We start from the raw sequence: 27253 nt of genomic DNA on the forward strand, positions 1-27253 counted from the left end.
TCCCAGGTAGCGGGGATTACAGGCGCCCGCCACCATGCCTGGCTAATTTTTGTATTTTTAGTAGAGACAGGGTTTCATCATGTTGGCCAGGCTGGTCTCGAACTCCTGACCTCAGGTTATCCGCCCACATTGGCCTCCCAAAGTGCTGGAATTACAGGCGTGAGCCATCGTACCCAGCCAATCCCCCAACTGTAAAACATCATCTCAATGCTAGCTACATTTTGAGGATTGACACAGCAGAAGCAAGTTCTTGTGGGGGACAAGCGGGGAAGTAAATGATTAAGAGGACTCTTTTTTTTTTTTTTAATTCCATTTTTACACATCCACCTGTTTCTCATTAAGTCACAACACTTTATCAAAATATACACACAGCACAAATACCTTTAAAATGTAAGGTTGGAATTCTAATTAAACTCAGTTGACTGCTGCAAACAGCATGCATGGGCCATTGATCTTGAATGATGCCTACGGAGGGGCTTATGAGTCATGAAATCACCAGTCATGGCACGAGGAGTTGAGGTTCTTTTCCCAGGGGACTTATGCACTTCGTTTCTTGTCTTGTTATAATGTGAGGATGGCAGTGAATGACTGTGCCAATACTGGAGTCTGCTGAGAATGGGTGGATGGAAAGGTTTTATTGGCAAGGGTGAAATGATACTATCTTTTCTATCTTGACAAGATAACCAGCGAAGGTGTCTAGCAAACCTTCCCTCTCACTTTCCACTTGTCCTCTTGATCATGGATTTCATGGCTAATCAGGATGAATGGATTTGTAGATCTCAAGTTACAAGCTATGTTTACTGTAAAGAATTCCCATAAAAACCTATCCAGGGCTGGCGCCCCAGCCATTTACACATCCACAGATAGGAATAGAATAAAACAGGTTAGTGATTACTTCTCTGTGGCTGAGTGAGATCCGCTACTAGACCAGGCAATGGAGCCGTTTCAGTCTTGAGACGTCTGTACTCCGTTTGCCCCCGATTCAACAAGCATTTCATTGATCAGCAGTTGGCGCCCAGGTGAAGAGCCATAATTTATTGCAGTATCAAGTTTTGAAACCTTTCCAAGTGTGGAGACCCATCTTTCAAGTAAATAACTATGGTTAGTGACGACCGAACTTCAGGAGCATCTGTGAGACATGTCAGGAGACGAGACACATGGCATCGTCATTAGTGAAGAGACTTGGTTTCTGCTACAGATAAAAGTCACGTGGGGGGCGAACGGGTCTCAGTCTTTATTGTTGAGTGGTTGAGTGTTTCTTTCCTTTTCCAAGTTGAAAAAGGAACCCAAGCAGTGTCTCTTGAACCAGTTCCCAGGGAGAAGGCAAATTCTTTCCTGTCTCTGGAGGGGCCAGATTCAGGATATCAGCCGCTCCATCCCGGGGTTCATGAAGGAAAAGTTCCTGAACATATTCTGGTCCATGCTGTTGATCAGCGCTCTGTCCGCAAATGACAGCCGGGGCTTCTCGTTTAAGAATTCTTTGTCGAAATTGCTGCAGTCATATGGTGATTTCTTGGTCAGAGTGTAAGGGAAGAAAGAAAGAGAAGAAAAATCAGCCATTAAGTTCATGATCTTCACTTTTGTTATCTAGGCTGTGATCTGTGTATGGCAAAGTTGGTGTTTGCAGAGACACTAAATGGAGGCAATGCCTATAGATGACCATGCACAGCTCTCATTGAACATGGCTGCGATCCTGTGTCCTCAGCTTAATAATAATATAAATTCATAAATTCACAGAAAGACTACCACTGTAGACATTCAAATGGGATCTAATGTTTCTAATTAATGGTTTACATGAAGCAGGGTTGGCAACCTTTGAGAAAGTGATCCGCCTGAATTTGACCTCTGTCTTTTTAGTTTTCATGGAACACAAGGTGGGGATAAGGGAGGGTGGTGGGGATAGCGAGTGTGGGGGTGTGAACAGAGGGATGGGAAGAGAGAAGGAATTTCATGATTACATATTCCTGTTCTTTTATCAACATTCTTGGCTGCTGTCAGTCCCCTGCCCTTGTTAATTTTATTAGTAAACATTTTGGGCTTTTTTAAACAACACAGACTGGGACAGACTCCTTTCAGACCACTTGGTCCGTTGGTTTTCATGGCAAAAAAACCAAAACCAAACAAAACAACAGAGACAGGGAAAGCAAACATCTATTTCATACATGCTGTTCAGTATGGTGTTCAATTCAGTGTCCCAAGGTTGAAAACAACCATTATCAACAGAAAGTCCTGTGAGCACAGAGAAGCAAAACGAACAGCCAGGCCCCTCCCACCCTCCAAGGGGCCCTGGGGCTGTGAGGTCAATGACAGCTCAGACCACAGGTCAGGGAAAGTTTCCTACTGGCAGAACTGGGAATGTCCTTTAGGGTAAGCTTAGATCAAAGTTTTGATTTTTATGTGCAAAATATTAAGTCAATTTTAATCTGCAGTGGAAGGTGAGACATGGCTTAATAGTTCTGATAGCTAAAAACAAGGTAAAATTTTTATTTTATCACAAATGACTAAACCATGTATTAGATGTGGTACTGTCACAGGTAATTAGAGTGCTTGAGGCCGGCCTGTTGGGTCCTTGGTACGTCCCTGGAGCTTGGGACAGATGTTGAGAACAATTATTCTTGCCCTGGGAACGAGATGCACCTGCTTCTTCTGGCCATTCGCTATCATGACTAATAGCCTGTGCGTTCTCTGGGGTGGAATCTGTTGGGAAGTCCATGAGCCTGGCCCCCTTCAGTGCGGATATGGCCCATGTCTACCCAGGCAATCACTCCGGTATTCCCAGCAATCACAGGGAATGGTTAAGGCTGGCAAACCCACCACTTTGCTCTACTCTTTTAAAAATCATTATTTTTAGAAATTGTGATATACATAACTTAAAATTTACTTTCTTAATGACTTTTTTGTTGTTTTTCTTTTTTTTTTACTTGATACGTGTCTCTTTTTTTATTTTTTTTTTATTATACTTTAAGTTTTAGGGTACGTGTGCACAATGTGCAGGTTTGTTACATATGTATACATGTGCCATGTTGGTGTGCTGCACCCATTAACTCGTCATTCAGCATTAGGTATATCTATCTCCTAATGCTATCCCTCCCCCCTCCCCCCACCCCACAACAGTCCCCAGAATGTGATGTTCCCCTTCCTGTGTCCATGAGTTCTCATTGTTCAATTCTCACCTATGAGTGAGAACATGTGGTGTTTGGTTTTTTGTCCTTGGGATAGTTTACTGAGAATGATGATTTCCAGTTTCATCCATGTCCCTACAAAGGACATGAACTCATCATTTTTTATGGCTGCATAGTATTCCATGGTGTATATGTGCCACATTTTCTTAATCCAGTCTATCGTTGTTGGACATTTGGGTTGGTTCCAAGTCTTTGCTATTGTGAATAGTGCCGCAATAAATATACGTGTGCATGTGTCTTTATAGCAGCATGATTTATAGTCCTTTGGGTATATACCCAGTAATGGGATGGCTGGGTCAAATGGTATTTCTAGTTCTAGATCCCTGAGGAATCGCCACACTGACTTCCACAATGGTTGAACTCGTTTACAGTCCCACCAACAGTGTAAAAGTGTTCCTATTTCTCCACATCCTCTCCAGCACCTGTTGTTTCATGACTTTTTAATGATGGCCATTCTAACTGGTGTGAGATGGTATCTCATTGTGGTTTTGATTTGCATTTCTCTGATGGCCAGTGATGATGAGCATTTTTTCATGTGTTTTTTGGCTGCATAAATGTCTTCTTTTGAGAAGTGTCTGTTGATGTCCTTTGCCCACTTTTTGATGGGGTTGTTGTTTTTTTCTTGTAAATTTGTTTGAGTTCATTGTAGATTCTGGACATTATGTTATTTTTCTAAAAAGTTTTATTTTTGGAGACAGTGTCTCACTCTGTTACCAGGCTGGAGTGCAGTGATGTGATCCCAGCTCACTGCATCCTCTTGGACTAAAGTAATCCTCCTGTCTTGGCATACTGAGTAGTTTGAACTACAGGCATGCACCACCAAGCCCACTTAATTCTGTGTTTTTTGTAGAGATGGGGTTTCACTATGTTTCCTAGGCTAGTCTCAAACTTCTGGGCTCAGGCAATCCTCCTACCTCAGCCTCCCTAGTAGCCGGGATTATAGGCACCTGCAACCATGCCCAGCTAATTTTTGTATATTTTTAGTAGAGACAAGGTTTCACCATGTTGGCCAGGCTGGTCTCGAACTCCTGACCTCAGGTGATCCACCCGCCTCGGCCTCCCAAAGTGCTGGGATTACAGGCATGAGCCACCACGCCCAGCCCAACCTCGCTTTATTTTTGACTTCACTTTATGGTGGCCCATCTTGCAGGTGAGCCAGATCATTCTGCCTTTGCTGATGTAGCTTAATGACTTTTGCCAGGTCTGGAAATGCACAGACCTATCTTTTTTAAAGCACTGATTTAGTTAGTTTCTCCCTTAAACCAAAGAACACCTAACAATTACCGTTAGGAAATATGAGCACTTTACAGATACTTTAATAAACATCATGGAAAAAATAGCTCTAAAATTCCTGATGTAGGATGCAGGGTTTATGTCCAAGTTTGGGTTACCCAGACTGGACCATTAAGTATATATGTGTCATGTGCACAACCCCCATCTTGCTTAATAGTCACCCTCATAAATTCATATTCAACCTAAGGCATGGACACATAGCAATCCATTCTTCATGCAGGTGTGTCTTGACGACAGAGGTTAAATTTTGCAAACAAGAGTGACCTCCCTTCCCTGCCCCACCAGGCCAGTAACGTGTTAGAGAAGTGCATTCGTCCTGGAGAGTGGGGCTGGTGGGGAGTTGGGGCACCTGCAGGGGTGAGCAGCTGCGGTGACTTGGACAGGCAGACGGCCCTGAGCGGAGGGAGAGTGGCTGACACCAAGCGGCCCATGAGCGAGTCCTTACCACTTTTGGCCGGAATGGTGGGTCAATCTCCTTCCGTTCAAGTTCCTCCCAGTTGATCTCCCGAAACAAAGGGTGCTGGCGGATGTCTCCCCTCACACCCAGCCTCTTCTCAGGTTCTCGCACGAAGAGCTGAAAGGGAGCAGAGGAGGAGCCCTGAGGTCTCCAGGGATGACCCTTTTGCATCAGGAGGGCGTGGTGCTTCCTGGTGCACCAGCCCCTTCTTTTCTAACCTCATTTTTCTACTCACCTTCATCAGGACTGACTAAAGTCAACCTGTCCTGACACTCTCCCTTCAAGGAGCCTTTCTAAATTTGCTGGAGTCTGACGCGTTATCTTCTGAGGTGCATAGACCTGATTTGAAACCGGCTTTGCCCTGTGTTATTGACTGGACCTCAGGCAACTGACAGACCTGAGTCAGTTTCCTCACCTGTAAAGTGAGCCAAGTGCCCTCCTAACAGGGCTGATGTGACGATTTATGAGACAGCAACACACACACACACACACGCACATAGACAGGCGCACACATGGACACAGACAGGCATATGTGACGGCATACACACATGGACATAAACAAATACACACTGGCACACATGCACATAAATGTGAGCACGTGCACACAGACACACATACATACACATGCACACAGGTGTATATAAACGCATACACACAGAAATGAACACATACACACGTGCACACACACTGACACACACATAAATGTGTGAGCACATGCACACGGACAGGCATACACACGCATATACACACGTACATGAACACATGCACGCATTTGTGCAGTATAATTCCTGGTCTGTTACACCCAACAGCATAGAGTCAGTGATAATTTGTCATTTGATCAATTATCCATCAATCAAGTCTGATTTCTTACAAAGCTGCGTTCTTAGAATGATTCCAGCATTGTGGGGACTCAGGTATAAGAGAAACTAGTCCCAGACAGTCAGCTTTGGACTCTACAAGGCATCTGAGTGAAGAGAATTACCCTCAGCTCCTGCAAACCTGCTGAGGAGTAATATTTAATTCAAGGTCCATCTAATAATTTCCCAGCTGGCACATATGTACATTCCCCTCTGCACTGTTCCTTCTCCTGTTCTTTCCCCCTAAGAGGTTAAAATGAACACTGGCAAGACAGGAAAGAAACCTGGATATTTTTCAAACTTAAATAAAACCTGTCAAGGGCATTAAGAAACAGGAGAGTCTAAACATTAACTTAGAAAAGTAACAGGTCCCCTGGGTGTCTGGAGTAGTTACCGGTTATTCTTACATCAGCTAGATGTTTATTTATGAAGTAACCACGAGTTATAGGGCATTTTAAGGAGCCTAAGGTTCTTTAAAACAGAAAACATGGTGGAATGCAGTGATTTTCCAGGAGGCTTTCACAGGGCCTTGACCTCCATTCACACCTAAATTGCGAGGGTCTCTTGTTTTTACTGCTCATAAACATAGCCAGCCTGCATGTTCTGAAATAGTGCTTCACCTATGCTATCTGAGTACTTGAAAATCTTCAAAGTCTCCGTTCTACCAAAAAAATATAAAGACCAAACAACGTGCTATTGTAAAGTGGAGTTTTTTCTCTTTTTTAAAAAAGTAGGATAATTTCTTTTAAAGTTCCGGGTGAAATGTTTGTGCAATCACCCGGTGTATCTGATTGGCAAATTCTTGGCAGTCTCAACTTCCTCTCTCCCCCTTTCCATATGGCAGCCACTGAGGACTCTCTAGGGAAACTTGGGGTTCCGAAGTACCCAATTAGAAAGCCACTGCATGGTGGAAATAACAGGACAGCCATCTGAGAGACTGACTACCCACGTGGTCTCAGGTAAGTTTTCTGAGTCTGTTTCCTCGTGTGTAAAGGAAGGGCTAGACAAGGTGATCTCAAAGGCCTGGTGAGTTCTGACATCCTCGGGCCCTCGGCTGGCATTCGAGGCTCCCTGGAGTCTGACGCTGACTCACAGGACCTTCCATTCCCATTAGGACCCTCTCCAGTCCAGACATCTCTGCTCACCGAAGACACCACCTGCCATCCTGTCTCTATCCCTCACTAATGACATTTCCATCTTGCCATGAGATACCCTCCCCTAGTCGACTCCCGCTTCCCTCTCCTCATCTTTAAATTCTGCCTTATCTTTCAGGGCTCAGCTTTCACCCCCTTTTCCTTGTGAAACTTTCTTTGATTACCTCCACTGACAGGGAGCTCTCTCTCTTCTGTTCCAGTCATATTCAGGATTGATCACCCTATCATACATCATTCCTGATTCTTACGATTGATACATCGTCCACTCCAACCAATGTTCTTTGAGAGGCAGGCACTGTGCTAGATGCCTCAGTGATTTTAAAACAAATTCTAAGAGAAACAAATTCATCATCCCAGTTGTCAGCTGAGGAAGCCGAGCCTCGGAGGAGCTATGCACTTTGATGACAAGCGGCCTCCTTCACCTCATCCTGATGGATAATCTCTCATCTGTGCACCACACATCTTCCCTCCACTGGAGAATTAGCACATTGTATCTTTTTTCCAAGGTTGTCTTCTTTCCTACTAGACTGTAAGCGCTGGGGGCCGGGCACCATTGGCATGTCTAATCCTTACAGAAGCTAGCATAGTGCCGTGCACAACACAGATGCTCAGTAGATGCCTGATAAGTAAGTGAGTAAGCTGTCTTTCCACTTTGTTTGTCTGCAGATCACGCATCTTCTATCATTTTATTCTGGTCGCCTGTTTTCAGCATAGAAAAGAAGCACCAAGTTCACGGTAAGATATATTTTTCTGTAGACTCAGAAAATGGAGTGGGTACTAAAAGCTCTGCATCACCACTGTGCAATCCATGTAGGTAATGAAATGACACCTGCACCCCATACATTTATACAAACCATAAAACAGTAGGAGTCATCACATGGAGAAGCTGATTGATGTTTTAGAAGCAAAGAGGGGCTGGGCACAGTGGCTCATGCCTGTAATCCCAGCACTTTGGGAGGCTGAGGTGGGTGGATCACCTCAGGTCAGGAGTTCGAGACCAGCCTGGCCAACATAGTGAAACCCCATCTCTACTAAAAATACAAAAATTAGCCGAGTGTGGTGGTGGATGCCTGTAACCCCAGCTATGCGGGAGGTTGAGGCAGGAGAATCATTTGAACCTGGGAGGCAGAGGTTGCAGTGAGCTGAGATTGCACCACCACTGCACTGCAGCCTGGGCAACAGAGCAAGACTCCTTAAAAAAAAAAAAAAAAGGAAGCAAAAGGAATAAGTGACTTGCCCTATATCCCTTCTCCTGAAACAATGATACTAAATGATAAATGATTGGTCTCCGCTTCTTAAGGTCATTTGGATGAAATGAGATTAGATAGACGGTGTAAGTGTCTCAGGAAGTGGCCAAAACCTCACTCATGTTGTTCTAATGGGATGCTTCAGCAAAGTAGGCTGGAAGTAACTGCCCTGGGCCGTGTGGGCTGCAGGCTAGGTTTTCTATTCTATTTCTTCCAGTGAACATGTGGCATTTGTACCAAGAGGATCATGTCAATGGGCCTTCTTAGCTTGGATGTGTACCTGCAAAATTTAAAAATATATTTAAGAAAATGTGTAGTGAGAAGAGCATATAGTCTCCAGCTCTGAGCTTCAATATTCTTTCCAGTTTTGCACAGAACGGTAAATTAGTGTATGTTCTGCCCTGCAGCCACTCGACCCACTGAGGTCCTGAGGATAACAGGTGACCTCACGGGAGGGGGGCCAGGCTGGAAGCTCCGCCCCTGGAAAGCTGCACTGAGGAAATAAAATACCTGAAGACTTGATTTTGTCCGTAAAAGCTGTCAGGACAGAGGTTTACATTGATGGGAAAAAATAGCCAGGATGTAGTTGAAGTTCGTTTAAGTTTATTGCACAGTCTGTGCAAGAAAGTCGCTCCAGGCTGTGGAGGACAGCCAGCAGCAGCGCTGACGGATTGTGCTGGAACCTGCCTTCCCTCTTCAGTCCCTCCTCAGATATGTCTTTCTATGAAAGGAGGAGATGTTTATGTTCTAGATCATTAGTTTCCCATCATTTTCAAACAAATGGACAGGACATCCTGGGTGGCTAAATGAGGAAGTAAAGGGTGTTTCTTTTTTTTTTTTTTTTTGAGATGGAGTCTCGCTCTGTCACCCAGGCTGGAGTGCAGTGGCGCAATCTCGGCTCACTGCAAGCTCTGCCTCCCGGGTTCATGCCATTTTCCTGCCTCAGCCTCCCAAGTAGCTGGGACTACAGGCACCCGCCACCACTCCAGACTACTTTTTTTGTACTTTTAGTAGAGACGGGGAGTAAAGGGTGTTCCTTTGGCAATCATCAACTGGACAGCAGTGTTCCCACTGGAATTCTTGCCAGAGCACAGCCTCTCCCAGTGCACAATTGTTCAGTGCACGTTATGCATCCATGCCCTAGGAGGGCCGACGGCGACAAGTCTGGCACTGCTGCTGTCACGGATGCCACGAAATGCTGCTATCCTCAGCTTTTCCAGAGGACCTATGACTTCTGGGTTTCATAACATTTTGTCAAATTCCCTAGAGGACATTTCTGAGAAATGGCATTACCTTTTATTTTTGTAACAAATGGGGCTCAAGAATGTGGGGGCTGTTGGATCAAAGCAAAGGAGGAATAGAGATAAAGCTCAAGCCAGTTTATGGGCAGCAGATTGCATAATGGAAATTAATTTTATCAGCCCAACTGCAAGAATATGTGTAAGAGAAAGTTCATGGAAGTTTTACTAACTCACATGGGAAATAACAAGTCCAAACTCTTCTATGTCAACTTTGAATAGGAGTGTCCAATCTTTTGGCTTCCCTGGGCCACATTGGAAGAAGAATCGTCTTGGGCCACACATAAAATACGCTAACACTAACAATAGCTGATGAGCTAAAAAAAAAAAAATCACAAAAAATGTCATAATGTCATAAAGTTTAGGTATTTTTGTTGGACTGCATTCAAAGCCATCCTGGGCTGTATGCAGGGCACGGGTTGGGCAAGCTTCATTTAGAACTTCTTTTGACTGAGAATGGTGGCTCATGCCTGTAATCCCAGCACCTTGGGAGGCTGAGGTGGGCAGATTGCTTTGAGCTCCAGAGTTTGAGACCTGCCTGGGGAACATGGCAAAACCCGTCTCTACAAAAAATACAAAAGTCAGCTGTGTGTTGATGGCACGCACCTGTAGTCCCAGCGTCATGGAAGGCTAACGCTGGAGAATCGCTTGAGCCTGGGAAGCGCATAGGCTGCAGTGAGCCGAGATTGCGCCACTGCACTTCAGCCTGGGTGACAGAGCGAGACTCTGTCTTAAAAAAGTAAAGAACCTCTTTCATCCACCAGTCCTCTTGTTTTCTTTTTCAAACTTTATTATCTAGTTTCTGCTGTATTCAACCAAATTTATTTTCTTCTCTTGTGGCAACTCTTTCTCTTGCCACTGAAACTCTGCAGATGACTTTTTATTTTGGTGTTTGCAAGGCATTTAGCCTTAGTTTTGTTTTTAAATAATTATAGATTCACAGGATGTTGCTAAGACAGTACAGAGGTGTCCTGGGTGCCCTTCACCCTATTTCTTCCAATGGTTCCATCTCACGTAATGATAGCATAAGATTAGGAGCTGGCACTGGTACCATGTGTGTATATACTACTTACGCCATTTTATCACATGTGCAGATATGGGCAACCTCCACACCAAGCAAGATACGAACTGTTCCATCACTGCAAAGATCTGTCTGTGCTGCATCCTGAGAGTCACTCCCACCCTCCTGTCCCCAGCACCCCAACCCCAGGCAACCACTAATCTGACTTCCATTTCTATGGTGTTGCCATTTCAATGAAGTTATATCAATGGACTCAGAGAGTATGTGATCTTTTGAGACTGGCTTTTTGCACTCAGCATAATGCCTTCAGTTGTTTTATAGATCAATAGTTTGTTCCTTTTCATTGCTGAGTAGGATTCCAGCACACGGCTCTTCACCTTTTCTCCTCCAACTGGAAGGAACCCTTTCCTCCCATCCAATCTTTCTCTCCTTGGAAATCATCACTTCCAGCTTCTCTCCACAGAGTTACTTCTGGTTACCTCTGCCTCTCCTTCACTGTCCATCGTGGCCTGAAGTATTGCAGATCCTCAGGGCAGGCTGGGTTTGTGAAGCACAGGGGGAAGCTGGCATTTATGGGCCATGAGGGGTGTTGGGGGATTGTGACTCTCCCTCCAGGGCCTCCACCTTGGGACTCTCTTGGAGACAGCCCCTGAGTCTGGAGGTGCCCTCACGCCTCAGGTTGTACAGACTAAACCTTGTGTTCACTTTTTTCCAGTGGGTTTTGCTGGCCCGGGCTTTGCAGTGCAGCTTCATGCTTTGGACTGAATGGCGTCCCCTCAAAATACACATGTTGATGCCCCAACCCACAATGTAACTGTAGGTAAGGCCTTTATGGAGATAATTCGGGTTAAATGAGGTCATGGGGTAAGGTCCTGATCCAACAGGGCTAGAAGTCTCATATGAAAGACAGACCAGAGTTTCTCTCTCTCTCTCTTCTATAAGGACACAACAAGAAGGCAGCTGTCTACCAGCCAGGAAGAGAGTCCTCATCAGGAACTGACGCTGTGGACCTTAATCTTGGACTTCCAGCCTCTAAAACTGTGAGAAAGAAATGTCTGTTGTTTAACTCACTCGGTCTGTAATATCTTGTTACGGAGCCCAAGCTGACACATTTCACACTGAGTTCATTATTACGATTGCTACATTTATTGCTACAAATGTAGCAATTGTAACAGTGTTCGAACCTGCCTTTATATAAAGTAAAAAACTTAATATCCAGATCCCACTTTTTTTTTTTTAAACTTTGTTTTGTTTTGTTTTTGAGATGGAGTCTCGCTCTGTCGCCCAGGCTGGAGTGCAGTGGCGCCATCTCGGCTCACTACAAGCTCCGCCTCCCGGGTTCGCACCATTCTCCTGCCTCAGCCTCCGGAGTAGCTGGGACCACAGACGCCTGCCACAACGCCTGGCTAATTAATTTTTTTATTTTTTTAGTAGAGACGGGGTTTCACCTTGTAAGCCAGGATGGTCTGATCTCCTGACCTCGTGATCCGCCCATCTCGGCCTCCCAAAGTGCTGGGATTACAGGCGTGAGTCACCGTGCCCAACCCCCACTAACTTATTTTTACTGTTGTCAGCCTTTTTAAAAAAAATTGGTTAATTTTGAGATTAGCTTTCATTTCATCTGTGTTTGGTCATTAAAAGTGCCTTGAATTGGTTGTTGAGGGAGTTTTCTAAGCTATTGCTTGTTTGGATCACAGTCAGAAAGTGAAAGCTGAATGGAAGTGGCTCAAATTTTTAAACACCTTGTTCCTTTACCCTTGGGCTGGGGATCCTGTGAGGGCTTTGTCAGCACTTCTCAGATTCAAGATCTTGATTTTCCAGGGAGAGCCCTGGAGTTGCCTCCAAGTTTCAAATGCCCAAGACAGGTTGTCAATTTTATTAGAGGGGTGGAAGTGTATTCCCTTTATATTTAATTCTAAGTACTTCTTCAAAAGCAAAAAAGTAGATTAGTGAAAAAAGATGAGCCTGCTAATATTTTTCTAGTTTTTAATTTAGAACCCATGGATAGCTTCCAATGTTGAAGGATCTTATCCTATTCCCATTTTCAATATAGCAGGAACAAGGCTAAAGATTATTTCTCTAAATGATGATTATTTTTTAACCAGCTGACATATGAAATGCCAGAAATCAAAACAATGTTTCTTCCAAAACACCTGCATTCTTGGTCCACTTCTTTTAGATTTGCTAGACTCTTTTTTTTTTTTTTTTTTGAGGGGGGACAGGGTCTTGCTCTGTTACCTAGGCTGGAGTGCAGTGGTGTGATCATGGCTCATTGCAACCTCCACCTTGTGGGCTCAAGTGATCCTCCCATCTCAGTCTCCTGAGTAGCTGAGACCATAGGCGCCAGCCACCCCACCTGGCTAATTTTTAGATTTTTTGTAGAGATGGGGTCTCGCCATGTTGCCCAGGCTGGTCTCGAAATTCAGATTGCTCAAGCAATCCTCCCACCTTAGCCTTTCAAAGTGCTAGGGTTCCAGGCGTGAGCCACCACACCTGGCCGAGATGTGCCAGGCTCTTGATTACAGTGATGGGTCTCTTTGACCCAAATATTTGCGGAGGTAGCTCAGTATATGTAGGTCTTTATTATTCTTCTATGTATTTAGCATGTTGTATTGACATGACTAATTTCATTCTACATCTTGCTACGCCCATACACTGTGGAGAGTATTTTGCATCCTCACAAAAGGCCACCTCTGAGTCTGTCTGGAGTCCAGATCTTCCATGATGGCTCTCAGGTGTTCCTGTGTCTCCACATGGGTTTGCCTTGGGAGCTCCTGGCTCACGCATTTTGATTCTCAGAGCCCAGTTTCCACTGGTAGTACTGTGCCTGTATTCTCGATGGACCCTGGGCTACCACGGATGGGGCACTGAATTCTGTTTTGATGGTGAATTCGGGAGATTGCTGCTAAGATGGTAATAGCCTGCACGCTCAGAGTTTGTTAGAGTGAAGAAGTCAACAATATTTCCAGTGGACAGTGGGTAGGACAGGTTGGGGAGAGCTGGTCTGTAGGCATTTTAGGTACAATTGACCCTTGATGAACCTGGATTTGAACTGCACCAGTCCACTAATACGTAGATTTTTTTTCAATCAAATTTACACCAAGTGTGCCTGCCTCTCTTGCCTCCCTTCCACCTCCTCCACCTCTTTTGCCTCTGCCACTCCTAAGACAGCAAGACCAACTCCCCCTCTTCCTCAGCCCTCTCAACATGAAGACAACGAGGATGAAGATCTTTATGATGATCCACTTCCACTTAATGAATAGTAAGCACATTTTTCTTACAATTTTCTTAATAGAATTTTCTTTTCTCTAGCTTCTTAGATTGTAAGAATACAGTATATCATACATATAACATATAACACATGTGTTAATTGACTATGTTATTGGTAAGGCTTCTGGTCAACAGTAGGCTATTGGTGGTTAAGTTTTCGGGGACTCAAAAGCTATATGCAGATTTGTCATTGCATAGGAGGTTGGCTTCTCTAGCTGCTGAGCTGTTGAAAGGTCAACTGTACTGGCTGATATGGTTTGGCTTTGTGTCCCCACCCAGAATCTCATCTTGAATTATAATCCTATAATCCCCGTGTGTCATGGGAGGGACCCGATGGGAGGTGATTGAATCATGGGGGCGGTTTCCCCCCATGCTCTTCTCATGATAGTGAGGTATAGTTTCATAAGGGGCTTCCCCCTTCCCGCTTGGCTCTCCTCTCTCCTGCTGCCCTGTGAAGAGGTGACTTCTGCCATGATTGTAAGTTTCCTGAGGCCTCCCCAGCCATGCAGAACTGTGAGTCAGTTAAACCTCTTTCCTTTATAAATTACCCAGTATTAGGTATGTCCTTACAGCAGCATGAGAACAGACTAGTACAGTGCCCAAGACAATCTGCTGGGCAGGAAACCAACAGTGAGAGAGTCTTGCAGAATCAGCTTTGGTACAGTATGTAGGCTAGGGACTGGACTGAATGCCTGTATCTCAAGGGTTTCAGCTAAACACATCTGCAAGGATAAGTATTTCTGCAGAACCTAGTAGAGTGCCTCATTGAAGTCTCAGCTTTAGCCATCCTCCAGTTCAGGGGTAGGAGGCTGTCAGCTGAATAAAAACTGTTCTTTCTGCTCATCTTCCTTCCTCTCTCAGCTTCTACCTGGTAAGGTCTGAAGCAGAAACTCAGGAGTTAGAGTGGAAGAGAACAAGAACACAGTCAACAAGAGTGTGACAACACTCTCTCCTCCAGTAGTGAGCAGCTGCCAATCACGAACTCTGAGCAGAGGAAAGGAAGCAGGAGTCCCAGCTTTAAAATTAAAATTTATGTGATGAGGCTGGGCATGGTGGCTCACGTCTGTAGTCCCAGCACTTTGGGAGGCCGAGGCAGGCAGATCCCTTGAGGTCAGAAGTTCCAGACCAGCCTGGCCAACACGGGGAAACCCTGTCTCTACTAAAAATACAAAAATGTAGCTGAGTGTGGTCGTGCACCTGTAATCCCAGCTACTCAGGAGGATGAGGCAGGAGAATCGCCTTAACCTGGGAGGTGGAGGTTGCAGTGAGCTGAGATCATGCCACTGCACTCCATCCAGCCTGGGTGAGGGAGTGAGATTCCATCTCAAAAAAAAAAATTATGTGATGAATAATATCTTGGACTGGATGGTTTTAATTTCCCCACCGAGACAGTGTTTCATAACATGAATGACAATAGGTTGTCTTTTATCTAAGAGCAGACCAAAAAGTCATACATCCTGTCCAAGTTTTCAACTTGAGGCAGGGCAAGATGAATTGGACTGAATATTTCTGATAAAAAAACTATGGGAAATAAAAGACTGAATTAAAAAAAAAACTATATATAACATAAATGCCCATTTTCTCCTGCCTCAGCCTCCTGAGTAGCTGGGATCACAGGCATGTGCCACTATGCCTGGCTAATTTTGTATTTTTAGTAGAGACAGTGTTTCTCCATGTTGGTCAGGCTGGTCTCGAACTCCCGACCTCAGGTGATCCACTCACCTTGGCCTCCCAAAGTGCTGGGATTACAGGTGTGAGCTACTGTGCCCAGCCTAAATGCCCATTTTCTTTCTTTTGTTTTGTTTTTCCTTTATTGTTTTGGAGACAGGGGTCTCAATACATTGCCCAGGCTGACCTCAAACTTCCAACTTCAATCCTCCTGCCTCAATCTCCCAAGTAGCTAGAAGATTGAGTTTTAAGCCACACACTGTGCTTGTTTAATGAACCAACTACATCTCCAGGTGAGGGTATTCAAGGTCATGGAACTGGTTCCTGGGCCCTTATTTTATAACTGATGCACGTGAGGGTTTATCTTACACTCATTTTGACATTTAATGCTCATAATATTGGTGCCTGTATTAAAACACAGATGGTGCACATCCCATTTAAACCCAGTTCAATATAATCATTGTTCACCACATGCAAGTTGGAAACTATGAGGAACAGAAAACTGACCAGAAGACCTAATGCTCGTCTTAGGAAGACACTCTTGACTTCACTTCTTACCTTCACCAGAATGTCCTTTGCCTCCTTCTCCAGCCACCGTGGGTAAAAGGGATTGTCCATGCGGATGGAGTGGAAGAGCTCGTCCTCGTCCTGCCCGTGGAAAGGTGACTGACCAATCAGCATCTCGTAAAGGAGAACCCCGAAGGACCACCAGTCCACAGAGTGGTTGTATTTCTGACCCAACAAGATCTGCACAACCAAAAGGCAGACACAAAATGAACAGGAATGAGGCTGAGGAGTGACAGCTCTTCCTGAGCGTCTCAAGGCCACTCAGTAAATGGTCAAGGATGGTGTGCAGTTGCAACAAAGATCACCCTGAAACGTATCTCTTGAGAAGCCAGTGACTGGATAGCAGTGTCTAAACAATGCTGAAATTTTTGAGTTTGATTCTGAGTAAACACTTTTCAGTTTCAATTTGTACTTTTCCTCTGCTTTTAAAGAAACAATGAAACTATGCCATTAGTTTTTATTTTCCCATCAGTGACATGAGAACTTAGGTGGCAGATATTGGACCTAAGAGAGCTGGTATGTGTCTAAGTTCTTCAGCGGCTCTGGTGTGAGCCTGGAAACCAAGCCTACATGCTTTGCTGACTTGTACTGTCCTGAGTCTTTGCATAAACTCTCTGTAGTAATCAGGCATTCAAAGAGGCCATCTGGACAATTCTCTTCCTTAAAGCCTCGCTATCTATGGCTGTTCAGTTCAGGGGGCACAACTCTAATCACCGATATGCAGAATCAAATTGTGTCCTGTGCCAGGAAAGAGAACCTAGGATAGCAAAGTGCTCAAATCCACGCCGGGTGCAGTGGCTCACCCCTGTAATCCCAGCACTTTGGGAGGCTGAGGCAGGTGGATCACCAGAGGTCAGGACTTTGAGACCAGCCTGGCCAACATGGTGAAACCCTATCTCTACTAAAAATACAAAAATTAACCAGGCATGGTGGTGGGCGCTTGTAATCCCAGCTACTCGGGAAGCTGAGGCAGGAGAATTGCTTGAACCTGGGAGGCAGAGGTTGTAGTGAGCCAAGATCATGCCAATGCACTCCAGCCTGGGCAACAAGAAAGAAACTCCATCTCAAAAACAAAAAAAAACCCTGAAGCACTCAAATCTAGAAATGAAAGATCTCTAAGAGCTACCTACAGCTCGATAGTGGGGTCCGAGTCTATCTGTTAGGGAGGAGGATTTAAAGTCCGGAAGCCTACCTAACATTTTGAAAGATTCCTATCCTTTCACCAACCCACTCTTCTGGCAAAAAAAGGCTTTGTATGTTGACTTTCAATGAATTCCTTTTTGGACGTTGGAAGGTAGAGGGCACGTGCCATTCTGCTCAGCGTCTGACATCCCAACAAACTGTGCCTAAGCTTCTCTGAGATGGTGCATGGTAGGACCCATCCATGGATGAAAGAAATAAGGAAAATGTGCTGGTGGGTAAATTACCAACGGAAATAAAACCAGTATGTAGAGGAGACAGCTGCACTTGCTTGCTCATTGCAGCATCATTCACAATAGCCAAGATATGGGATCTAAGTGTCCATCAGTGAATAAATGGATACAGAAACTGTGCTATATATACACAGGGGAGTATCAGCCCTGAAAAAGGAGAAAATCTCCTTTGGCAACAACATGGATGAACCTGGAAAACATTATGTTGAGTGAAGCAAGCCAGGCACAGAAAAGCAAATACTGCAAGATCTCATTTATATGTGAAACGTAAACACGTTGAACTCATAGAAGCTGAGAGTGGCAGTTGCCAGGGTCTAGGCAGAGGGTAGGGAGGAGGGATAGGGAAGGCGTTGAAGAAAATGTGGTACATCCACACAGTGGAATATTATTCAGCCTTAAAGGTGAAGGGAAACCTGTCACATGCTAGATGAGTGAACCTTGATAACACTATTCTAAGTGAAATAAGCCAGGCAGGGAAAGACGAATACTGAATGACTCCACTTACATAAGGTACCTTAAGTATTAACAGAGGTTTTTGCCCTTAACTTTCAGGGACAAAAACCGTAATTACTTCTGCACCAACCTAATAGTTAAATTCTAGAGACAGGAAGTGGAATGGTGGCTGCCAGGAGCTGTGGGGAGGGGGAATAGGGAGCTAGTATTTAATGGGGACAGAGTTTTGGTTTTTCAAGACGAAAACCTTCTGGAGATTGATTGCACAACTATACAATACACTTAATTTTATTTATTTTTGAGATGGAGTCTTGCTCTGTCACCCAGGCTGGAGTGCAGTGGCATAATCTCGGCTCATTGCAACCTCTGCCTCCTGGGTTCAAGCGATTTTCCTGCCTCAGCCTCCCGAGTAGCTGGGATTACAGGTGCATACCACCATGCCCAGATAATTTTTGTATTTTTGGTAGAGACGGGGTTTCACCATGTTGATCAGGCTGGTCTCGATCTCCTGACCTCAAGTGATCCACCCGCCTTGGCCTCCAAAGTGCTGGGATTAACCGTACCTGGCACTATTTTTAACATTACTGAACTGTACACAAAAATAGTTCAGATGATTCCCTATTTAATAAATGGTGCTGGGAAAACTGGCTAGCCATATGTAGAAAGCTGAAACTGGATCCCTTCCTTACACCTTATACAAAAATTAATTCAAGATGGATTAAAGACTTAAATGTTAGACCTAAAACCATTAAAATCCTACAAGAAAACCTAGGCAATACCATTCAGGACATAGGCGTGGGCAAGGACTTCATGTCTAAAACACCAAAAGCAATGGCAACAAAAGCCAAAATTGACAAATGGGATCTAATTAAACTAAAGAGCTTCTGCACAGCAAAAGAAACTACCATCAGAGTGAACAGGCAACCTACAGACTGGGAGAAAATTTTTGCAACCTACTCATCTGACAAAGGGCTAATATCCAGAATCTACAATGAACTCAAACAAATTTACAAGAAAAAAACAAACAACCCCATCAAAAAGTGGGCGAAGGAGATGAACAGACACTTCTCAAAAGAAGACATTTATGCAGCCAAACAACACATGAAGAAATGCTCGTCATCACTGGCCATCAGAGAAATGCAAATCAAAACCACAGTGAGATACCATCTCACACCAGTTAGAAAGGCCATCATTAAAAAAATCAGGAAACAACAGGTGCTGGAGAGGATGTGGAGAAATAGGAACACTTCTACACTGTTGGTGGGACTGTAAACTAGTTCAACCATTGTGGAAGTCAGTGTGGCGATTCCTCAGGGATCTAGAACTAGAAATACCATTTGACCCAGCCATCCCATTACTGGGTATATACCCAAAGGACTATAAATCATGCTGCTATAAAGACACATGCACACGTATGTTTATTGCAGCACTATTCACAATAGCAAAGACTTGGAACCAACCCAAATGTCCAACAACGATAGATTGGATTAAGAAAATGTGGCACATATACACCATGGAATACTATGCAGCCATAAAAAATGATGAGTTCGTGTCCTTTGTAGGGACATGGATGAAACTGGAAAACATCATTCTCAGTAAACTATCACAAGGACAAAAAACCAAACACCGCATGTTCTCACTCATAGGTGGGAATTGAACAATGAGAACTCATGGACACAGGAAGGGTAACATCACACTCCAGGGACTGTTGTGGGGTTTGGGGAGGGGGGAGGGACAGCATTAGGAGATATACCTAATGCTAAATGACGAGTTAATGGGTGCAGGAAATCAACATGGCACATGGATACATAGGTAACAAACCTGCACATTGTGCACATGCACCCTAAAACTTTATAATAATAAACAAAACAAAACAAAACAAAACTTTCTGATTTTCAGGGGCGAAAGAAGCAATGGCATGCGGCCAGGGCATGCTGAGGTGGGAGCAGCCTGTCGTTGCACTCCTACCTCCGGGGCGATGTAGTCGGGTGTCCCACAGAAGGTATTCGTCTTGGCATCTCCTAGCATGTTCTCCTTGCACATTCCAAAATCTGCGATCTTGATATGTCCATCTTTGTCTAACAGGATGTTATCTAGCTTCAGGTCCCTGAAAAACAAAAGCGAAGCAAATCTCACATTAATAAATATAATTTGGTTAACATAAAATTCCATAGGAGGCGAGGGAGTTTATCTCATTGCAGCCTGAGAGGGGCTCACGAGAGGCGCTTACGTACCTATCCATTTGCACACCAAGTAGGGTGTAGACAAAGCAGATTCTGCAAGGGCACTCTGGCTGCTGTGGATTCTTTCTGTGATTTACCAAGGGGTGCAGCTCAGTATAAGGAGGACAGAGCACCCATAACCATTGGGGACCCTTGATCCCAGGACTTTCCTGAGGGTAATGATGAAGGAGGAAAACCTAAAAAATATACTTACTGTATGCCATTTTCTACACATTTGTGAATGAATTATACTGCACCTAATTCCAAGTCCAGTTGATGAAGGTTGTTCCTAACTAATACTGAATCCCTTGAGAACCAGAATCCATCCAACACCAGTATGTCATGCCGACAAATTTCTGTTTCCTTGGAGAACTAGTATCCTCTTAAAATAACCCATTCCATTCTTAGGGAAATGTAACTGATAAAATTTTTTAAAAAACAATTAACCGAACTTTGCTTCCCTGTGGTGTCACCTATTGGTCCAAGGGGGCTTTCTACTGTTATCATGTGTGACACCCCAAATATTTGAAAAAAATGACATCAAGTTTTCTCTTCTCTCACCAAGATCAGGGACTTCGCTCCTCATGACGTGGTTTTCACACCCTTTTGACCATGTACCACAGCTGCGTGAGATGTGGTCACTGGGAGAAACCAGATGAAGGGCAAACATTCTGGCCTCTACCTTCCAAATGTCTTGAATTTGTCAGTTTTCTTCTTGAAACATGGTGCTAAGAATGAAGCCAGAATCTTCCAGAGAGACAATCTGATTGGTGTAGGTTACAGTGGCACCCAGAGCTCCATTACCATCCTCTTGCCTTTTGCCACAGTGGACTAAGATCCCGCACCATATTTTTCATAGTTTCATCACAATAATGCCCAATATTGAGTTTATTGTAAACTAAAACCTTCAGGTGTTTTTTTTTTTATTTCCTATACGAAGTGCCATTATCCCAGTTTCTTCTCATTCTGTAGTTGTGAAATTGATTTTTTAAAGATAATTCAGGTGCTTCTCTTGATATCAGTTTCTTTTTTTTTTTTTTTTCTGTGAGATGAGGTCTTTCCCTGTCATCCAGGCTGGAGTGCAGTGGCATGATGTCAGTTCACTGCAGCCTCAACCTCTTGAGCTCAAGCAATCCTCCCACCTCAGACTCTTGACCACATGTGTGCCATCGCCATGCCTGGCTAATTTTTTAAATTTTTTGTAGAGACAAGGTCTCACTATGTTGCCAAGGCTGGTCATGAACTCCTGACATTAAGCAATCCTTCTGCCTCAGACTATCAAAATGCTGGGATTATAGGTGTGAGCCACTGCGCCTGGCCAGCTCTGAGGGATCTAGGTCGATATGGGAAAGGTTCTGAAAGGCTGCCATGTGAAGCCAGCCCTCCATGGGGGTGAGGAAGGAGTGCCAAGGAAGATCAGCGAGGACCCCTGGAGCCAGCTGGAGAGGGCAGAGAACGCAGAGGCCCAGGGTGTTCTGAGGCATGTCACGCTTACACCCCATGGGGCGTGAGGACCTAGGGGAGAACTTCAGAGTCCACAGCCCGCGCATGTCTCTGCAAGCTTTCATCTGTCAGAGGAGAAGCAGGCCATCACGGCATCAAGCAGAAGAGAACATCCAGGGGCACCCTTTCATTCCATCATGAGGTCAACGGAGGCAAAGCTTTTCTATTTGGAAGAGGTGGAGCGGGCATCACAGTTGGCTTCCCAATCCCAGCATTACGGCCGGCTGGCTCCGCCTCACCATTTCCCCTCTGGGAGCCTCCAAGACTCATCCAAGGAACAGGGACCATGATGCTTGCCTCGCTTGTCTCATGAGGTCCTGTGACGTCCAATGAGATAATCAAGTGAAAGCATAGAAAGTGGCTTCAAACACATGGGTTTGGCACAGTTTTATCGTCAATAATATACAATCTTAAGGTTCCTCTTAGTTCTAATACTCTAAGATTGGAAGTTCTAGATTCTTCTTTCCACATCTGCATACTTTCCGGCTCTGTGTTTTCACATTTGACCCAAACCAGGGCTTACGACATCTTTGAAGATGCCGTTGATTTTATGGTTCCTCTGGCAGATGGTGAGTGACGCCACCACACCTGCTTCTCCACATCTCATGCTTTTCATCGACCAACAGCAGCCTTGACCCTGAAGCTGGATGCACCTGTTGAATATTCCTCTATTTTCCTATTGCTGTGCCTTTCCTGGAGTCACTTCTTCCATCTGCAAAGCCTCTTCCCCTCTAAAAAGTCTACCTTCACAGAAGAATTTTTGTTTGCCATCTCCCCTACTTAAGTCTGGTGATATATATTTTTCCTTTCAGCACTTGCACTTTTAATTGGAATCACATTCACTTGGACATTTTTAGAATGTACAGCTTGTGTCTTTTCATCTGTTCATCCATTCATCATCCATCCATTCTGCCTCTGAAGAAACCCCAGAAAGTGGCTTATCAGGTTTCTGGGGGTTGGGACTTCTCTATGTTTAGTACCCACTGCCATGCTTGACAAAGACCTGCACATCCAGAGCACATATGGTCTGTGATACCAGCTGTGTGGGTGGAATGGGGGCCCCCAGAAGATATGTCTAGGTATGTTCATGTCCTAACCCCCAGAACCTTGTGGATGTGACCTTATTTGGAAAAAGGGTCTTTGCAGATGTAATTAAGTTAAAGATACCAAGGTGAGATAATCCTTGATTATGGAGGTGGGCCCTAAATCCATCAAGTGTTCTTAGAAAAGACAGATGGGGCCAAGAGAAGGCCGTGGGAAGACAGAGGCAGAGACTGGGTGATGCAGCCACAAGCCAAGGAATGCCTGCAGCCACCAGAGGCTGGCAAAGCGAGGGCTTGGTGGGGGCATGGCCCTGACCACATCTTGCTTCCAAATGTCTAGCTTCTAGAATAAGCCACCAAATTTGGAGTAATTTCTTATGGCAGCCCTTCAAAACTAATGTATCAGTTTTGTGAACAAATTCAGAAAATTATTATCCTATGAGGTCAAAAGAAAGAAATGAATTGAATCCTTTTAATTCAGTTGCCAAATTAAAAGTTTAGATAAGTCAAATTACACACAGACAGTTGAATAATTTCTTACTATTCAACTTATTATAAGGCAACTTATTTCTTATTATGCAGCAGGCCAGTCTTAAAGCCAACACACTTGTCTGGTGACCTATCCTCAGTTACAACTATTTGATGATGACTTTCAAGGGTCTCCTGCAACCTAATGAGCACAAAAAATCAACTCAGTTTTTTTTTCTTGTTGGTGCCTAAGAAGGCTTAAAGAACATAACTTCCATGCATGGGCAGGGTAAGACTCGAAAATGGGTACAACTTGTTGTGATAGTAAAGCCACTTATGGACATCTATTGCTTTTTTTGTTCTGAGTGTTAATAATTTACATGGTGACACGACAGAAAGAAGCTTTGTGACATAGGGAAATAAAATGCACCAAGGCATGTGGGCTTAGGTTTCACGGGGTCCCTTCCAGTCTAAGATCTCTCTCTCTCTCTCTTTCTCCAGCCTTCCTAATTTTTATTCTTTCCTCGCATTTATTATTATTTTTTTTTTACTTTTTAAATTTTTTGAGATGGACTGTTGCCCTGTTGCCCAGGCTGGAGTGCAGTGGCGTGATCTCGGCTCACTGCAACCTCCGCCTAACAGGTTCAAACGATTCTTGTGCCTCAGCCTCCAGAGTAGCTGGGATTACAGGCACGGGCCACTACACCCAGCTAATTTTTGTATTTTTAGTAGAGACGGGATTTTGTCATGTTGGCCAGGCTGGTTTCCAACTCCTAACCCCAGGTGATCCGTCTGCCTTGGCCTCCCAAAGTGCTGGGATTTACAGGTGTGAGCCACTGTGCCCACCCCCTTTATTTATCTCCCCATCCATCACCATCCATCCATCCATCCCATCCATCTATCCATCCAACCATCTGTTCATCCATCATCCATCCCTCCATCTGTTCATCCATTAGTCTGTTCAATTTACCCATCACCCATCCATTCATACCCATCCATCCATCCAACCATCTGTTCATCCATCCATCCATTCGTCATCCATCATTTATCCATCCATCCATCCACACCCATCCATCCATCCATCCATCCATCTGTTCATCTATCCATTGTCCATCCATCCATCCACACCCATCCAACATCCATCCATCATCCATCCATCCATCTGTTCATCCATTCCTCATCCATCCATCATTTATCCATCCATCCATCCATCCATCCATCCGTCCATCCATCCAACCATCTGTTCATCCATTCATCATTCATCCATCGTTTGTCCATCCATCCAACCATGTGTTCATCCATTCATCATTCATCCATCGTTTGTCCATCCATTCAACCAGCCACACCCATCCATCCATCCAAATATCTGTTCATCCATTCATCATCCATTCACCCAACCATCTGCACCCATCCATTATCCATCCATCCATCTATCCATCCACCTCACACAGTTTAGTCCGTGCCTAGGCACAGAAATATTTTAGATATATTGCAGGCCTTACACATATAAAGAAAAATTAAAAAAAATTCTGATAAGGGTTTTTAAATAATATTCTGGTGAGTACTTCTCAATTTTCTGAAGATTAAAAAAATATAAAACAGCTTCTTAATCTATTATTTTGTAGATAGACCAAAAAAATTACATTCAAAGAGGCTGCTTAAGAATACTTACTTCTCAGGAGATCGAGACCACGGTGAAACCCCGTCTCTACTAAAAAATACAAAAAATTAGCCGGGCGCGGTGGCGGGCGCCTGTAGTCCCAGCTACTCGGAGGCTGAGGCAGGAGAATGGCATGAACCCGGGAGGCGGAGCTTGCAGTGAGCCGAGATTGCGCCACTGCACTCCAGCCCGGGCGACAGAGCGAGACTCTGTCTCAAAAAAAAAAAAAAAAAAAAAAGAATACTTACTTCTCAAACCTCCCCTAAGCCTTTTAGTTCTGTGGCTCCAAATAGGGCAACCCTCACTTGACTGCACCCTCAGAAAATGGAGAGGTCCTTCCCCGTGAAGTGAATTCTGCACTCTGTAAGCACCAAAGCTTCAATACTAATTATCTGGTCTCCAGCAGCTCAGCCATCCTCCTCACTAGATCCTTTCTTTTTCTTCCTTTCTATTCTTCCTCCTAATCTGCAGTGAGTTGGAAACCTGATAGTAAGTTTGTAAAGATTTGTATGTTAAATAAGTGTCAACTACATTTTGAGAAAGGAAGTGAGGAGATTGAGGTACAATTGCATCAATCTAAGAGCTTGGACAGAAGAACGTGAAATGATGTCATACAGCAGAGAAGGAGAAAATTCCATAAGCATTTCTAGGTGGCTCAAAGAAAAGACAAGCAAAAATAAGAGGTATGAAGGGGACAAAAGAGAAAGAAACCATAAGATAAGCTAAGAAAGAGAAAATAGGGCAGTGAAAATGGGAGAAGGAAGGTGAAAGAAGGAATTCAAGTGAGAACCAGCGTAAAGGACAGAATGGGCTCAGCACTTTCCTGCTTTTGAGACTGGAATGTCTTCCTTGGTTGTAAGTCATCATCCGTGTAATCACTGTGGGCAGGAGACCTATGTGTGGAGCTTCCTCCCACGAAATCACATGGGCTGTCTCGCAGCACTCGATGCAATGATTAAATTAACTGAGCCAGGAAAGCCGATATCTTAGCATTTGTTTCCACAAAGCAAAATTTACCTGTAGACTATTCCTTTGGAATGAAGGAATTGCAGACCAAGAATGATTTCAGCGGCATAAAACCTGGGGGAAAGAGAACCAAGGTTCAACATGAATGTAGTCACGGAACAAAATAAAATCCCAAACCCAGACTGACCTTTTTCTGACATGCTGTGTAGGGCTAAATGGCATACACACATAACTCTGTTGAATCCTAGCAAGGAAGATGTTGTCCATTCATTCTACACATAAGAAAGTGGAGGCTCAGACACCTCCAGCCTCAGTCCTAACAGCATAAAACAGAGCTGGCATCTTAAGTGAGTCCTGCCTGTATCTAGTACTTGTTCTTATATTTTAAACAATAATGCTCACATTGTCATTTTTTTGTTTTTGCTATTGCTAATAAAACATACACAGACATTAAAAGTAATAGTATAGGCCAGGTACGGTGGCTCACGCCTGTAATCCTAGCACTTTGGGAGGCCCAAGCAGGTGGATCACTTGAGGTCAGGAGTTCCAGACCAGCGTGGGCAACATGGTGAAACACTGTCTCTAGTAAAAACACAAAAATTAGCAGGGCGTGGTGTTGGGCGCCTGTAGCCCCATCTACCCAGGAAGCTGAGGCTTGATAATCACTTGAACCTGGGAGGCAGAGGTTGCAGTGAGCTGAGATCACACCACTGCACTCCAGCCTGGGCGACAGAGCAAGACTCTGACTCAAAAAAAAAAAAAGTAATGGTATAGATAATAGGCAAATAATTTCTCCCTTTGTTCTAAACTCTGGTTGGCACCCATAGACCTGTATGCACCATTCTGAATAGAACTGGCTGGTTTATTTTCGAACTGAGAGCCTTTAGCCTGGGCAACACTTACAGCCCATGAGGTGGAAAAGAGGATATTAGCAGATGCAAGATAAGTTACACTTCATCTTCAATGGTGACAAGGTTAAAGGAAATGAGTTTACTCCATCACTGGTGGGATTAAGGTTGGATATGAGACAGCTTCCTGGAAGGGAAGTTTGCTGGATCTTGTGGAAGAATGCAAAATTCTCCTTCCTGGAAGGCATTTAGGACAGGATGGATAGCGTGGGTCCGGGCTGGCTGGAGACAACAGTGGATTAAGTGAATCCTTTCTAGCATGAAAAATGCCCGATGATTTCTCTGCTGCAGAAATCCAGTAAAATTACCTTTGGGTGCATTGCTGAGGTTTCCCAGAGGCAATGAGCTCAGCAGAGTGCTACCCACTAGATGTGATAAACAGCCATTCCAGCCAGGGTTTTTATAGGAGCTGGCGGACCAAATCCATTTCTCAACCCACTTCAACCTAAACCACTCAAAGTGTTCGTGCAGATGGGAGGGAGGGATTATTGAACGCTGAACAAAGGAAGCTAGCATGTACTCATCATCTTCCAAGGCGCCCAGTGGCAGAACTTCCTTTTACTTGCATGTCACGGGGAGCAGG

The 27253-nt window shown here is 44.4% G+C and overlaps 1 protein-coding gene across 2 annotated transcripts in view; it reads right to left on the reverse strand.

Annotated features, from left to right (window-relative positions):
* Nucleotides 1–286: 286 nt before the first annotated feature.
* The window catches only part of PRKCQ (protein kinase C theta), a 149753-nt gene continuing 122786 nt past the window's right edge, over nucleotides 287–27253 (reverse strand). For both annotated transcript variants that reach the window (XM_063610033.1, XM_055296445.2), the window contains exons 14-18: nucleotides 25814–25876; nucleotides 19869–20007; nucleotides 16006–16194; nucleotides 4921–5049; nucleotides 287–1512 (exon numbers count right to left, since the gene is read on the reverse strand). In XM_063610033.1, coding sequence (XP_063466103.1) covers nucleotides 1357–1512; nucleotides 4921–5049; nucleotides 16006–16194; nucleotides 19869–20007; nucleotides 25814–25876 — 676 coding nt within the window. In that variant the 3' untranslated portion in view covers nucleotides 287–1356. The remainder of the gene's footprint in view (nucleotides 1513–4920; nucleotides 5050–16005; nucleotides 16195–19868; nucleotides 20008–25813; nucleotides 25877–27253) is intronic.

This window comes from Symphalangus syndactylus, chromosome 10, assembly GCF_028878055.3.
Source record: "Symphalangus syndactylus isolate Jambi chromosome 10, NHGRI_mSymSyn1-v2.1_pri, whole genome shotgun sequence".
NCBI classification, from domain to species: Eukaryota; Metazoa; Chordata; class Mammalia; order Primates; family Hylobatidae; genus Symphalangus; species Symphalangus syndactylus.